General features: G+C 40.8%; 1 protein-coding gene across 4 annotated transcripts in view; it reads left to right on the top strand.

Moving 5' to 3' along the window:
• The window catches only part of LOC139747379 (furin-like protease 1), a 315203-nt gene that overhangs the window by 46231 nt on the left and 252816 nt on the right, over positions 1-16156 (top strand). For all 4 annotated transcript variants that reach the window (XM_071659635.1, XM_071659633.1, XM_071659634.1 and 1 more), the window contains exons 9-11: positions 3337-3444; positions 15711-15798; positions 15916-16032. In XM_071659635.1, coding sequence (XP_071515736.1) covers positions 3337-3444; positions 15711-15798; positions 15916-16032 — 313 coding nt within the window. The remainder of the gene's footprint in view (positions 1-3336; positions 3445-15710; positions 15799-15915; positions 16033-16156) is intronic.

The following is a 16156-nucleotide window of genomic DNA, read 5'->3' as shown; positions in this document are numbered from 1 at the left end:
CATACACCTCTCTTTTCTCTTTCACAAGCACCATAACTTCATCTCAACACTCGCTAACTTTTCTCCTGTTCCTCCTTCCATATACCACATAGTTCTCTTGCACTTTGCTTCCCTAAATACCTCTCATTCTTCACCCAATCCCTTAGCTTTACTTACTTTCATCTTTTGCCATTGTACACTGTCTTTCCTGGTGTTTCTTCACACAAGCCTCGTTTCAAAGCTAACTTTCTTTCCCATCTTGCTTCTCACCCTTATCATTTCCTCATTTCTAAAAGCTTCTACACATTTTCACCCTTGCCTCCTCTGTTTATTAACAGATATCCCACCAGCTGCCCCTCTAAGTATATTCATATCCAAGAGTCTCTATTTTGCATACTTATCAGTTAGTATGTAATTCATTGAAACCTGCTTATGAATTTTCCTACTTCACATATATTAATGTACGCCCCTCATTTTACACCAGGTGTTCCCAGTCACCAGTCCTTTTTCAGCACATAACTCCACAAGCTGTGTACCATTTCCATTCACCTCACTGAATATATTCCCCATGCCTCTCAGTTTTACCTTTAACTCTCACATTACCCTTTTGCACACTCAAATCACCCATCACTAAAACCTGATCTCTCACATCAAGACTGCCTGCTCTTACAACACACTTCCTTTCTTCATCATTCTTCTTGTGGTCAGATGCATAAGTGCTAATAACTTTCCACCTCTCATTAATCACTCATTTTTACCCACTTCAATTGGGAGCACACTTGCTTACACTCGCACACATTTTTGCATCTCCCCCTTCAGTAGAAGTGCTTCCCCTTCCTTTGTGTTCTCCCATACAATAACCCATGACTTTACCCCAAAGACATTCCCAAACCATTCTTCCCCTTTGTTTCACTCAGAGCTAGAACATCCAGGTATCTTTTCTCAAATATGCTACCAGTCTTTCTTTTCATCTTGGTTTCATCCAAATTCATTCATACACCCCAGCCTGAGCCTTTGAGGAGGATGAGCACTGCTTGCTTGGCTTCTTCTTCTGTTCCATCTTTTAGTAATTGAAATACAAGAGGAGGATAGTTTCTGTGCCCTTGTTCCCGCTCCTCTTTAACTCCTATGACATGCAGGGAAGACGTAGGAGGTGCCTGTCTTTCCTGTCCCCATGTTGTAATATATATGATATATATCACAATCCATACTTGGAAAAATCCTAGAAAGCATAGTTCCCAGTCTACACTTAAGAGTAGTTTCCTGTTAGCACAGGAGGCTTGGAAGGCTAAAGTATTTCCCCTGAAACTGAAAAGTGCATTGAGCACAATATGATAGACTAATAGATATTTAAGGCCCAAAATGGTTGATTATGTAGTTATTAGCCATTAGAAATGGTGCAAACTGTTCATAAAAGTTTGAAATGTTCCTGGATAGTTAAACTATGCCAGACCAGCTAGGGTTACTTGTAGACCAACCTAAAAAGAAGATTGGAAATTTTGAAAGGGTTCCTAAAACTATGAAACCTTCCATATGAGCGATAAACCAACAAATTAATGGGATTGTTATATTAGTTTTTTATGTAATGGGTTTTATTGATATCACAGAAATTATTGATATAATAACATGAAGAGAGGAAAGTGATTGGTTCTCAGTGAATGTAGGTTTGTGGCAGGGGTGTGTGATGTCTCCATAGCTATTTAATTTGTTTATGGATGGGGTTGTTAGGGAGGTGAATGCAAGAGTTTTGGAAAGAGGGGCAAGTATGCAGTCTGTTGTGGATGAGAGAGCTTGGGAAGTGAGTCAGTTGTTGTTCGCTGATGATACAGCGCTGGTGGCTGATTCATGTGAGAAACTGCAGAAGCTGATGACTGAGTTTGGTAAAGTGTGTGAAAGAAGAAAGCTGAGAGTAAATGTGAATAAGAGCAAGGTTATTAGGCACAGTAGGGTTGAGGGACAAGTCAACTGGGAGGTAAGTTTGAATGGAGAAAAAGTGGAGGAAGTGAAGTGTTTTAGATATCTGGTAGTGGATTAGGCAGCGGATGGAACCATGGAAGCTGAAGTGAATCATAGGGTGGGGAAGGGGGTGAAAGTTCTTGGAGCGTTGAAGAATGTGTGGAAGTTGAGAATATTATCTCGGAAAGCAAAAATGGGTATGTTTGAAGGAATAGTGGTTCCAACAATGTTATATGGTTGCGAGGTGTGGGCTGTAGATAGAGTTGAGTGGAGGAGGGTGTATGTGCTGGAAGTGAGATGTTTGAGGACAATATGTGGTGTGAGGTGGTTTGATCGAGTAAGTAATAATAGGGTAAGAGAGATGTGTGGTAATAAAAAGAGTGTGGTTGAGAGAGCAGAAGAGGGTGTTTTGAAGTGATTTGGTCACATGGAGAAAATAAGTGAGGAAAGATTGACCAAGAGAATATATGTGTCAGAGGTGGAGGGAACGAGAAGTGGGAGGCCTAATTGGAGGTGGAAAGATGGAGTGAATAAGATTTTGAGTGATCGGGGCCTGAACATGCAGGCTGGTGAAAGGCGGGCAAGGAATAGAGTGAATTGGATCAATGTGGTATACTGGGATCGACCTGCTGTCAATGGATTGAACCAGGGCATGTGAAGCATCTGAGGTAAACCATGGAAAGTTGTGTGGGGCCTGAATGTGGAAAGGGAGCTGTGGTTTCTGTGCATTATTACATGACAGCTAGAGACTGAGTGTGAATGAATGTGGCCTTTGTTGTCTTTTCCTAGCGCTACCTTGCGCACATAAGGGGGGAGGGGGCTGTTATTTCATGTGTAGCAGGATGGCGATGGGAATGAATAAAGGCAGACAGTATGAATTATGTACATGTGTATATATGTATATGTCAGTGTGTGTATATGTATGTATACGTCGAGATGTATAGGTATGTATATTTGCATGTGTGGACGTGTTTGTATATACATATGTGTGTGGGTGAGTTGGGCAATTCTTTCATCTGTTTCCTTGCGCTACCTCGCCAACGCAGGAGACAACGACAAAGCAAAATAATAAATAGATACTTCCCACGTATTCCCTGCGTGTCGTAGAAGGCGACTAAAAGGGAAGGGAGCGGGGGGCTGGAAATCCTCCCCTCTCGTTTTTTTTTTTAATTTTCCAAAAGAAGGAACAGAGAAGAGGGCCAGGTGAGGATATTCCCTCAAAGGCCCAGTCCTCTGTTCTTAACGCTACCTCGCTATCGCGGGAAATGGCGAATAGTATGAAAAAAAAAAAAAAAATATAGTAACATGAAAATATTTGTTCAAAACTGTTTTGCTTTATTTTTCTTTATTTCTTAAAGCATGCCTCTGCAATAAGATTATATATTTTGTTAATCTCCACAGGTTTGGATATGGCCTCATGGATTCTTATGCAATGGTTCAGTTGGCAAAGAACTGGACAAGCGTTCCAACTCAGCGTACATGCGAAGTGGATGCACCACATGTTGATAAGTAAGTAAATCAGATAGTACCTTATTTTACCATAATCTTTGTAGTAGTATATACAAACCAAGCCGCCTTAACTTGTCTTCTCTTCATAGTATTCTGTGACGATATTTCAGATTTGATTATTTTTTTCATCTATATCATACTGCACTTTGATATTGTTTTCATACTTATATTTTGAAAGTTTGTTGAATGTGTTTGATGATAGAGTGGCAGATATAGGGTGTTTTGGTCGAGGTGGTGTGCAAAGTGAGAGGGTTAGGGAAAATGATTTGGTAAACAGAGAAGAGGTAGTAAAAGCTTTGCGGAAGATGAAAGCCGGCAAGGCAGCAGGTTTGGATGGTATTGCAGTGGAATTTATTAAAAAAGGGGGTGACTGTATTGTTGACTGGTTGGTAAGGTTATTTAATGTATGTATGACTCATGGTGAGGTGCCTGAGGATTGGCGAAATGCGTGCATAGTGCCATTGTACAAAGGCAAAGGGGATAAGAGTGAGTGCTCAAATTACAGAGGTATAAGTTTGTTGAGTATTCCTGGTAAACTATATGGGAGGGTATTGATTGAGAGGGTGAAGGCATGTACAGAGCATCAGATTGGGGAAGAGCAGTGTGGTTTCAGAAGTGGTAGAGGATGTGTGGATCAGGTGTTTGCTTTGAAGAATGTATGTGAGAAATACTTAGAAAAGCAAATGGATTTGTATGTAGCATTTATGGATCTGGAGAAGGCATATGATAGAGTTGATAGAGATGCTCCGTGGAAGGTATTAAGAATATATGGTGTGGGAGGCAAGTTGTTAGCAGCAGTGAAAAGTTTTTATCGAGGATGTAAGGCATGTGTACGTGTAGGAAGAGAGGAAAGTGATTGGTTCTCAGTGAATGTAGGTTTGCGGCAGGGGTGTGTGATGTCTCCATGGTTGTTTAATTTGTTTATGGATGGGGTTGTTAGGGAGGTGAATGCAAGAGTTTTGGAAAGAGGGGCAAGTATGAAGTCTGTTGGGGATGAGAGAGCTTGGGAAGTGAGTCAGTTGTTGTTCGCTGATGATACAGCGCTGGTGGCTGATTCATGTGAGAAACTGCAGAAGCTGGTGACTGAGTTTGGTAAAGTGTGTGAAAGAAGAAAGTTAAGAGTAAATGTGAATAAGAGCAAGGTTATTAGGTACAGTAGGGTTGAGGGTCAAGTCAATTGGGAGGTGAGTTTGAATGGAGAAAAACTGGAGGAAGTGAAGTGTTTTAGATATCTGGGAGTGGATCTGGCAGCGGATGGAACCATGGAAGTGGAAGTGGATCATAGGGTGGGGGAGGGGGCGAAAATTCAGGGAGCCTTGAAGAATGTGTGGAAGTTGAGAACATTATCTCGGAAAGCAAAAATGGGTATGTTTGAAGGAATAGTGGTTCCAACAATGTTGTATGGTTGCGAGGCGTGGGCTATGGATAGAGTTGTGCGCAGGAGGATGGATGTGCTGGAAATGAGATGTTTGAGGACAATGTGTGGTGTGAGGTGGTTTGATCGAGTAAGTAACGTAAGGGTAAGAGAGATGTGTGGAAATAAAAAGAGCGTGGTTGAAAGAGCAGAAGAGGGTGTTTTGAAATGGTTTGGGCACATGGAGAGAATGAGTGAGGAAAGATTGACCAAGAGGATATATGTGTCGGAGGTGGAGGGAACGAGGAGAAGAGGGAGACCAAATTGGAGGTGGAAAGATGGAGTGAAAAAGATTTTGTGTGATCGGGGCCTGAACATGCAGGAGGGTGAAAGGAGGGCAAGGAATAGAGTGAATTGGAGCGATGTGGTATACCAGGGTTGACGTGCTGTCAGTGGATTGAATCAAGGCATGTGAAGCGTCTGGGGTAAACCATGGAAAGCTGTGTAGGTGTGTATATTTGCGTGTGTGGACATGTGTATATACATGTGTGTGGGGGTGGGTTGGGCCATTTCTTTCGTCTGTTTCCTTGCGCTACCTCGCAAACGCGGGAGACAGCGGGCAAAAAAAAAAAAAAAAAAAAAAAAAAAACCTACCAACAATAGATAGATATATCATCTATTAATAGATTCCTTTTATAATTGTGATGTTAGCGTATGATTGACTATTTTGTTTATAGAATTACAAAATCTTTTACGAACAGATGCAATTAAGGAGTATCGACGTAAGACCAAAAGTGGCATCACAAATTATGATTATGGTAAACATATATGCTTTAGGTGGTATGCATCTCAACAAATTTCTTTCATGATGGTGATTGTGATATTATTCTCTGGTGCCGAAAATACTGTCGTCTTTTACAAGCGGAAAGGAAATGTACAACAAAGCCAGTGTCACAAATTTATAAAATTCTGTAAACATTTCATAAATACAGAAAATTCTTTAGATATTTGTGCAGTGGTGGTAGTGCACAGCTCAACAAACTAACTGTAATGGTGTTGGTGAAATATTCACCGTTTAGTGTATATATTGTCATAGAACAATAATTTTTAGATAAATGCTTAAAAAATGAGGTCAAATAGCATCACAAATTTATGATTATTGTGAACTTTTATTGAAAGGAGGAAGTTGAGAAAGATTATGTTAAACACTGCAGAGAGACAGTTTAGTTGGGGTATGTTTTTGAATGGAGAAAACTTGGAGGAAGTGAAGAATACCTGGAAGTGGACATGACATCAACTAGAACCATGGAAGCTGAGGTGAATCATAGGACGGGTGAGGGGGCAAAGGATTTGGGAATATTGAGGAATGTGTGGATGTAGAGGTCAGTATCTGGGAGGGCAATAATAGGTATGTTTGAAGGTATAGTAATCTTGATGTATGGATGTGAGGCATAGGTAATGGATGAGAACGTATGAAAGAGGATGAAAGTATTGGATATGAAATGTTTGAGAACAATATGTGGTGTGAGGGAAGTTAATCAACTGAGAATTCATAGGATAAGAAAGAGGTGTGGTAAGAAGAATATGGCAAAGAGAGCTGAGGAGGGTGTGCTGAAATAGTTTTGATATCTGGAGAGAATGAATCAGGAGGGGTTGACAAAAAATATATGTGTCAGAAGTGGAGAGACAAGGATAAAGGGGAGACAGAATTGGAGATGAAGGGATGGTGTGAACATGTATGAGGGCGAAAGGCATGCATAGAATAGAGGGATTGGAGTGATGTGATATACAGGGGCCAGGGTACTGTTATGTACTGAAGCAGGGCATGTAAAGCAGCTGAGGAAAACCACAGAGAGGTCTATGGGACTTGGTTATGAATAGTGGATGGTTGTTATGGGGAATTGCATATGACTGCAAAAAACTGGATGCGAGTGAATGATGCGATGCCTTTTCTTCTTTTATTCTTGTCACTATCTTACCAATCAGGAAATGGGGAACAAAGGTGAGGATTTTTTTCAACAAGCAGGATATATGTTTTAGTGTTGAATTTTTCAGTGGCAGTATCATAATCAATTAGGAAGTGGTACTGCTGCAGTAGGCTTGAAACTGGAAAAAAGATACATTTCAGTGCCTCAAGTGGATACTCTCATTTTCTAGAGTATCCAAGTCTCACTCTGACTTCTTATGGTAAACTCTCTGTTACACCCTTAGGTGTAGAACTGAAGGGCAAGGCATTGCTCATCTCCATCAGAGCAGTAGCAGTGGTATTCTGTTATAGAAGAACACTTAATGCATGCTGGGGTTTTTAGTTTTTCAGACAATTTGGGAGCCCCACTGCCTCTGGGAAACACTGCACTGGATTAGCCCTGTACCAGTAGCCTGTTGAGGTGAGGCACAAAAGGCTAAGAAGCAGCCTGGAGTCTGCTGGTTACGCCAAGGAGAAAAAAGAGACAAGTGATTGAGAATGGTGATGAACGCAAATGGAATGACTATGTTAAGAGTAAAAGAAGGGAGCTTGTGAAGAAGTCTGAAAGTTATAGTTTGGATGTGCTGGGGATTGGGGAAATCCATATTCTTGGTTAGGGTGTATGGAGTGGAAATGGAAATGATGAATGAAAGTTATGGGAGAGCATGGAAGGAGGATTGGTAAGGACAAAAATGAATGAACATTATTTGGGAAGAGAAAAAGGATATGCAATTTTGCTATCACCAAGGATGAGAGGGTGTTACAGAGCATGGATGGAATGAATCAAGAATAGTGTAGGTGAAAGGAAAGATAGGAATTGTCAATTATGCTTGAGTAAATGTTTATATTCATGTGAATATGAAGACTATGCAAGGTAAGGGTGAAATGAAGCATTTCTGGAAAAATTTGAATGACTATAATAGTTTTGAAAATGAGAAAAATGTTTGTAATGGGTGATATGAATGCAAAAGTGGGATGTAATAAAATTGGCAAGAAAGCTTGAAAAAGGGAAGTGGAGTGCCTGGAGTAAATGAGAATGGATACTTTCTTGTGGATGTCTGTGCTGTAAGGGGTTTATTCTTTGCAAACACTTTTTTCCAGCACAAGATGATCCACAAGTATACATGGATGAGCAATTATGGAAAAGAAGAGCAAAAGACTTTCATTGACTATGTGGCAGGGAATGAAAGATTGAGTTGTAAGATACACTGGCCATTTAGTGGTTCTTTTGGAAATGAGGATCAGGGAGAAATGGAGGTATGGTTTAAGGGAGAATGGAGAGGTAAAAGTGTTGGCAAGTGAGAAGATGAATTGGAAAAAATGCAGGGAGGATTATGAAACGAAGATGACAGAAAATTAAGATGGAAGTATAGCGAATGTGGGGATGCAGTCATGTGTGAATATGTAGAGAAAGACTGATAAAGGTTGTAGAATTAGTAGTTGGCTACAACGTGGTGAATTTTTTTTTTTTTTTTTTTTTTTTTTTTTGCTTTGTCGCTGTCTCCCGCGTTTGTGAGGTAGCGCAAGGAAACAGACGAAAGAAATGGCCCAACCCACCCCCATACACATGTATATACATACGTCCACACACGCAAATATACATACCTACACAGCTTTCCATGGTTTACCCCAGACGCTTCACATGCCCTGATTCAATCCACTGACAGCACGTCAACCCCGGTATACCACATCAATCCAATTCACTCTATTCCTTGCCCTCCTTTCACCCTCCTGCATGTTCAGGCCCCGATCACACAAAATCTTTTTCACTCCATCTTTCCACCTCCAATTTGGTCTCCCACTTCTCCTCGTTCCCTCCACCTCCGACACACATATCCTCTTGGTCAATCTTTCCTCACTCATTCTCTCCATGTGCCCAAACCATTTCAAAACACCCTCTTCTGCTCTCTCAACCACGCTCTTTTTATTTCCACACATCTCTCTTACCCTTACGTTACTTACTCGATCAAACCACCTCACACCACACATTGTCCTCTAACATCTCATTTCCAGCACATCCATCCTCCTGCGCACAACTCTATCCATAGCCCACGCCTCGCAACCATACAACATTGTTGGAACCACTATTCCTTCAAACATACCCATTTTTGCTTTCCGAGATAATGATCTCGACTTCCACACATTCTTCAAGGCTCCCAGGATTTTCGCCCCCTCCCCCACCCTATGATCCACTTCTGCTTCCATGGTTCCATCCGCTGCCAGATCCACTCCCAGATATCTAAAACACTTTACTTCCTCCAGTTTTGCTCCATTCAAACTTACCTCCCAATTGACTTGACCCTCAACCCTACTGTACCTAATAACCTTGCTCTTATTCACATTTACTCATAACTTTCTTCTTTCACACACTTACCAAACTCAGTCACCAGCTTCTGCAGTTTCTCACATGAATCGGCCACCAGCGCTGTATCATCAGCGAACAACAACTGACTCACTTCCCAAGCTCTCTCATCCCCAACAGACTTCATACTTGCCCCTCTTACCAAAACTCTTGCATTTACCTCCTTAACAACCCCATCCATAAACAAATTAAACAACCATGGAGACATCACACACCCCTGCCGCAAACCTACATTCACTGAGAACCAATCACTTTCCTCTCTTCCTACACGTACACATGCCTTACATCCTCGATAAAAACTTTTCACTGCTTCTAGCAACTTGCCTCCCACACCATATATTCTTAATACCTTCCATAGGAATAAAAAGGTGGACGGAAGAGATTAGCAATACTGTGGAAGAGAAGAAAAAGGCATGTGGTAAATTGCTCAAAGGGGATATGCCAGTGAAGTTCAGCAGAGGAGGAGGGAATGATATTATGTGTGTAAATGGAATGTTAAAAAGCTGATAGAGAAAAGCAAAGAAAGAGTAAATGAAGATTTTGTAAGAAAGTCAAGTGAAAAGTTTAGAGAAAATGAGAAATTTTACTGGAAGAATGTGAAAAAGGAAAAAGATGCTTGTAAGAGTGGAAACAATAATGTGAGAAGTAAGGGAGAGGAGTTGCTAAATCAGTTGGAGGAAGTGAAAGGAAGATGGGAAGAGTATTTATTATAAAGAACTGATGAATGAGGGAGAAGGTGAGGCAACAGTTGTTACATGCATGGGTGTGGAGGATGGAAGAGGATATGATTGCAAGGGCCTACAGCAAAAATGGATGTAAAATGGACAATGATAAGACTGAAGATAAGAAAGACACTTGGAGTGGATGTGATTATGGCTGAAATGCTGAAATATGGAGAAAGTGTGATAGAAGGGATACATCTGATATGTAATTTGGCATGCAAGCAGAAGCTTGTGCCATAGGATTTGGTGAAAGCTATCATCGTTCATTTACTCAAAGAAAAAGGTGCTAAGGATGTATGTACCAATTATAGGGAATAAGTCTGTTAAGTAACCTGGAAAAGTGTATACAGAATGTTGATTGATAAAGTGATGAAAGTGACTAAATGCAGAATAAGTGAGAAACAAGGGGTTTTAGGAGAGGTAGAGGATATGGGAATCTGATTTTTATGGTGAAGATGACAGGGGAAAGTATTTAGCAAAAGATAAGAAGTTGTATGCTGATTTTATGGATCTGGAGAAAGCATATGACAGATGAGTGGAATACTTTTAGGGATTTGTCAAGGTTATATGGGGTGAGGGAACTACTGTTGGATGGTGTAAAACCATTCATGTGTTAGAGTGGATGGAGAGTTTAGGGAAAGTTTCGGTATACATGTGGTTGTGAGGCAGGACTGTGTCATATCAACATGGCTTCTTGATGTCTATATTTAGAGTGACAAGAGAGATGAAAGCAAAACTAGGGAAATGGGGTGCAGGGATGGAGTTCAGTGGTGAGGTATGGTTAGTGTCATCCCTATTTGCATAGCACCCTGTGTTGTTTGCTGAGAGTGAAGAGGAGTTGCAGAAGGCTGTGAACATGTTATATGTGTAAGTGTAGGCAATTGAAGGTAAATGGAGGTAAAATTAAAGTTATAGTGTTTGAAAGGAAATGGACTGAAGGTGTAGATTTTGCACAACCATATAGAGTGAAACAAGAAAGTGAGCTACACTGTGTTTTGGATATGGTGGGGAGAATGACTGGAAGAAATGAGAGAATTTAAGTATTTAAGGATATGTTTTGGGTAAGTTTGGTGATATGGAAGGAGAGATATGGGAGAGAGCAGTACAGGGTAGGAGAATCATTGGGTCTCTTTATACAATAATGAAGGGTAGAAGTGTAAGTATGGAATTGAAGAGAGGGTTAAGGAACAGCATAGTCCTCCCAAGCCTGTCCTATATAGCCAAAACATGGACATGAGATGAAGCACAGAGGTCAGGAATCCAAGATGTTGAAATGATCTCTTTGAGAGGACCATGTAGTATGACTAAATGGAATGAAGAAAGAAATGAAGGGGGGGGTATGAGAGATTCGGTATGGCAGGGAATGCAAAGGGAATGAAGTGTGGAGTGGTAGAGTGGGTGAAACGTAATACTTAGAGGTGGTTTGGGCATGTGGGTAGAATGCAAGACTGGGAGTTTACAAGGAAAGTATATGATAGTACAATTAAAGGGGTTGGTGTTAGAGGAAGACCACCTGTGACTGGGAAAATAGTGGATTGATACTGAAGGGAGAGAGATGTTGGAAGAAGCCATGAAATGGTGTATGCAAGAAAGGCATGTAAGGACAAGGATAAGTGGAGACACTCTTGCTGTGGCTACCCCCTTGATGGGAGTTCCTAGAGGGAACAGGCATCTGAGATACAGATAGACAGAGGTCAAGTTATTTGCGGTAGGAGTCTGGTTGTCATCACAGCAATGAATCACATGACTGTCAGCAACCATTAGTTGGCTCAAAGATGATCACATGACCGTTGGTCACTATCACTCACTTTTCATGCACTCATTAACCACTCTTTTTTTCTATTCATTCTGTTCTATATTTTCCTGTCTTTAGTCAATATTTCTGGTTTTAATCACAGTAATACTTTTTTCTCTATGATTATGAAAACCTTTTTATAATGGAAAATTGATTGTCTGGCATGACTAAGGTTCCATATAAACAAGAGTTACTTGTACAGTCTCATTATCATTATTGTTTGTGATTCGAAAAATGTCAGAGGTGTAATGTAGGAAAGGGTGGCACTTCTGCTGTTGGTTGAATTGTAAATGTAAGGAAGTGAGTTCCAGACTGATATGGGTGAGAATACAAGTTGATTAAGTGAGGTAGGTGATTCATTGCTTATGTACCTTGTAGTGGTAGGAGTGAGGAAGAGAGCCGAGTCAGTTCGTCAGCAATTCTGATGGAAGTGAATGAGTAATAGTAGTAGGAGATTTGAATATAAGAATAGGTGATGTGGCAGTTGAGGTTGCAATTGGGAGGCATAGGGTACCCATTGTAAATGAATTAAACAGCTCATATAGAGTTGTGATGATAAAGGATTGGTTATTGGGAATACCTGGTATTGCAAATATACACATTCATAGGTGTATATGGATAAGTGGGGTAAGGGTTAAACAGCCATTATTGGAATATGTACTAATTGATAGGCATCCAGAGGAGAGAAATTTAGATGTGGATGTGCGAAGAGGAGCAGCTGGGAGATGTTTGATCTTTTCCTGGTGTAGGCAAGTGTGAAAGTTTATAGTGGCTTTTAGGAAAGAGGGAATGATGTAAGAAAATAGTGGTGAAAAAGAGTGAGCTTGGAAAACACACAAAAAAAAGGTTGGAAAAACTTCACCTCAGATTTACATACAGGATAATGGCTAATACATTAATTCCCAAGTGTTGTTCAGGGGTCAACCTATTCACAAGATCAGCTATTACTTGAGAGTGTAATCCCCACATTGACCTTAAATTTTCCATATTTAAGAGTATAGTGTGGACTGGGTAGTTGAGTTTTGTGTGGTAACCACATCATACTGTGTTATTGGATATTTTATCAAATGGTTTTAGAAATCATAAGATTAGTCCTTCCGCAAAGCTTTTACTACCTCTTCTCTGTTTACCAAATCATTTTCCCTAACCTTCTCACTTTGCACACCACCTCGACCAAAACACCCTATATCTGCCACTCTATCATCAAACACATTCAACAAACCTTCAAAATACTCACTCCATCTCCTTCTCACATCACCACTACTTGTTATCACCTCCCCATTTGCGCCCTTCACTGAAGTTCCCATTTGCTCCCTTGTCTTACGCACTTTATTTACCTCCTTCCAGAACATCTTTTTATTCTCCCTAAAATTTAATGATACTCTCTCACCCCAACTCTCATTTGCCCTCTTTTTCACCTCTTGCACCTTTCTCTTGACCTCCTGTCTCTTTCTTTTATACATCTCCCACTCAATTGCATTTTTTCCCTGCAAAAATCGTCCAAATGCCTCTCTCTTCTCTTTCACTAATAATCTTACTCCTTCATCCCACCACTCACTACCCTTTCTAATCAACCCGCCTCCCACTCTTCTCATGCCACAAGCGTCTTTCGTGCAGTCCATCACTGATTCCCTAAATACATCCCATTCCTCCCCCACTCCCCTTACTTCCATTGTTCTCACCTTTTTCCATTCTGTACTCAGTCTCTCCTGGTACTTCCTCACACAAGTCTCCTTCCCAAGCTCACTTACTCTCACCACCCTCTTCACCCCAACATTCACTCTTCTTTTCTGAAAACCCATACAAATCTTCACATTAGCCTCCACAAGATGCCGGCAAGGCAGCAGGTTTGGATGGTATTGCAGTGGAATTTATCAAAAAAGGGGTGACTGTATTGTTAACTGGTTGGTAAGGTTATTTAATGTGTGTATGACTCATGGTGAGGTGCCAGAGGATTGGCGGAATGCGTGCATAGTGCCATTGTACAAAGGCAAAGGGGATAAGAGTGAGTGCTCAAATTACAGAGGTATAAGTTTGTTGAGTATTCCTGGTAAATTATATGGGAGGGTATTGATTGAGAGGGTGAAGGCATGTACAGAGCATCAGATTGGGGAAGAGCAGTGTGGTTTCAGAAGTGGTAGAGGATGTGTGGATCAGGTGTTTGCTTTGAAGAATGTATGTGAGAAATACTTAGAAAAGCAAATGGATTTGTATGTAGCATTTATGGATCTGGAGAAGGCATATGATAGAGTTGATAGAGATGCTCTGTGGAAGGTATTAAGAATATATGGTGTGGGAGGAAAGTTGTTAGAAGCAGTGAAAAGTTTTTATCGAGGATGTAAGGCATGTGTACGTGTAGGAAGAGAGGAAAGTGATTGGTTCTCAGTGAATGTAGGTTTGCGGCAGGGGTGTGTGATGTCTCCATGGTTGTTTAATTTGTTTATGAATGGGGTTGTTAGGGAGGTGTCTGTTGTGGATGAGAGAGCTTGGGAAGTGAGTCAGTTGTTTCCGCTGATGATACAGCGCTGGTGGCTGATTCATGTGAGAAACTGCAGAAGCTGGTGACTGAGTTTGGTAAAGTGTGTGAAAGAAGAAAGTTAAGAGTAAATGTGAATAAGAGCAAGGTTATTAGGTACAGTAGGGTTGAGGATCAAGTCAATTGGGAGGTAAGTTTGAATGGAGAAAAACTGGAGGAAGTGAAGTGTTCTAGATATCTGGGAGTGGATCTGGCAGCGGATGGAACCATGGAAGCGGAAGTGGATCATAGGGTGGGTGAGGGGGCGAAAATCCTGGGAGCCTTTAAGAATGTTTGGAAGTCGAGAACATTATCTCGGAAAGCAAAAATGGGTATGTTTGAAGGAATAGTGGTTCCAACAATGTTGTATGGTTGTGAGGCGTGGGCTATGGATAGAGTTGTGCGCAGGAGGATGGATGTGCTGGAAATGAGATGTTTGAGGACAATGTGTGGTGTGAGGTGGTTTGATCGAGTAAGTAACGTAAGGGATAAGAGAGATGTGTGGAAATAAAATGAGCGTGGTTGAGAGAGCAGAAGAGGGTGTTTTGAAATGGTTTGGGCACATGGAGAGAATGAGTGAGGAAAGATTGACCAAGAGGATATATGTGTCGGAGGTGGAGGGAACGAGGAGATGTTGGAGACCAAATTGGAGGTGGAAAGATGGAGTGAAAAAGATTTTGTGTGATCGGGGCCTGAACATGCAGGAGGGTGAAAGGAGGGCAAGGAATAGAGTGAATTGGATCGATGTGGTATACCGGGGTTGACGTGCTATCAGGGCATGTGAAGCGTCTGGGGTAAACCATGGAAAGCTGTGTAGGTATGTATATTTGCGTGTGTGGACGTGTATGTATATACATGTGTATGGGGGTGGGTTGGGCCATTTCTTTCGTCTGTTTCCTTGCGCTACCTCACAAACGCGAGAGACAGCGACAAAAAAAAAAAAAAAAATTAGTCGTTTTGAATAACTAGGATCATTTGCAAGAGCATTACTATGTATGAGACATCATGGTTTTGATTAATTCGCAACATTAATACTTTTCACACACTACAGTAGTAGGAACTACATCATTACAAGAACACAGATCTTAATTGATATGTCTTTGTTTGAATATCCTTATAACTTTTATCTAAAGCTTTTCTGACACTTTATTAAAGTGATACAAGTAGAATGCAATATTATTTTGCAATGCATGAAATGACCTAATACTTAAAAGTGAATTCTTATGCTTTCAGCTAGTTCAGCTACCTGGAAGCACACCCAAAAAGTAATGGAAACAGGAAATGGTCACATTTTGAACATTGGATTTTTAGGTTACCAGTCTGTTCTTGAATTAGGAGACTATAATCCACAGACTGTTTATTTACATTTTTGTACATGGAGCTTTTTCTGCAGCATAATTAGATGATAGTGATGGGAAGTAGCATCAATATTTATTGATTACCTATGGGCATATACGCTTTGGATATGAGAAAGGGACTGATTGAAATAGGTATTTGGAAATGGTTTCTTGCAGTTCTTAGCATAGGCAGTAACTCTCAAATCTGCCCGCAGATTAATTCCTCAGAAGAGCTTTGTCACATTGGAATTGGATGTTGCTGACTGCCCAGGAGTCAACTTTTTGGAACATGTTCAAGCAAAGGTAACAAGATTTCAGTAAATTATTTTTTACCTCTGTTACTGAATGAGAATTTTTGTTAACACTGACATATTCATGACAAGTAATAAATGGAAACTGTCAAGGCACCCTTCTTTGCAGGTTTCACTTACAGCAGAGCGTCGAGGTGATATAGAGGTCTATTTATCCTCTCCTGCTGGCACAAAATCCACACTTCTAGCTCAACGACCCCATGATAATTCTCGCTCTGGCTTTCATGTGAGTTTTTCATTACATTCTTTGCATGCACACTTTGAGGACCTTGAGTCCCTAAACTTTGATGTTATCTAGCCCAAGGTCTTGTCTCCCAACTACCACACCTTTACTTTGTTTTCCTTAGTGC

The sequence above is a fragment of the Panulirus ornatus genome, chromosome 68 (assembly GCF_036320965.1).
Source record: "Panulirus ornatus isolate Po-2019 chromosome 68, ASM3632096v1, whole genome shotgun sequence".
Lineage (NCBI taxonomy): Eukaryota > Metazoa > Arthropoda > Malacostraca > Decapoda > Palinuridae > Panulirus > Panulirus ornatus.
This window is presented reverse-complemented; position numbering and strand designations above follow the sequence as displayed.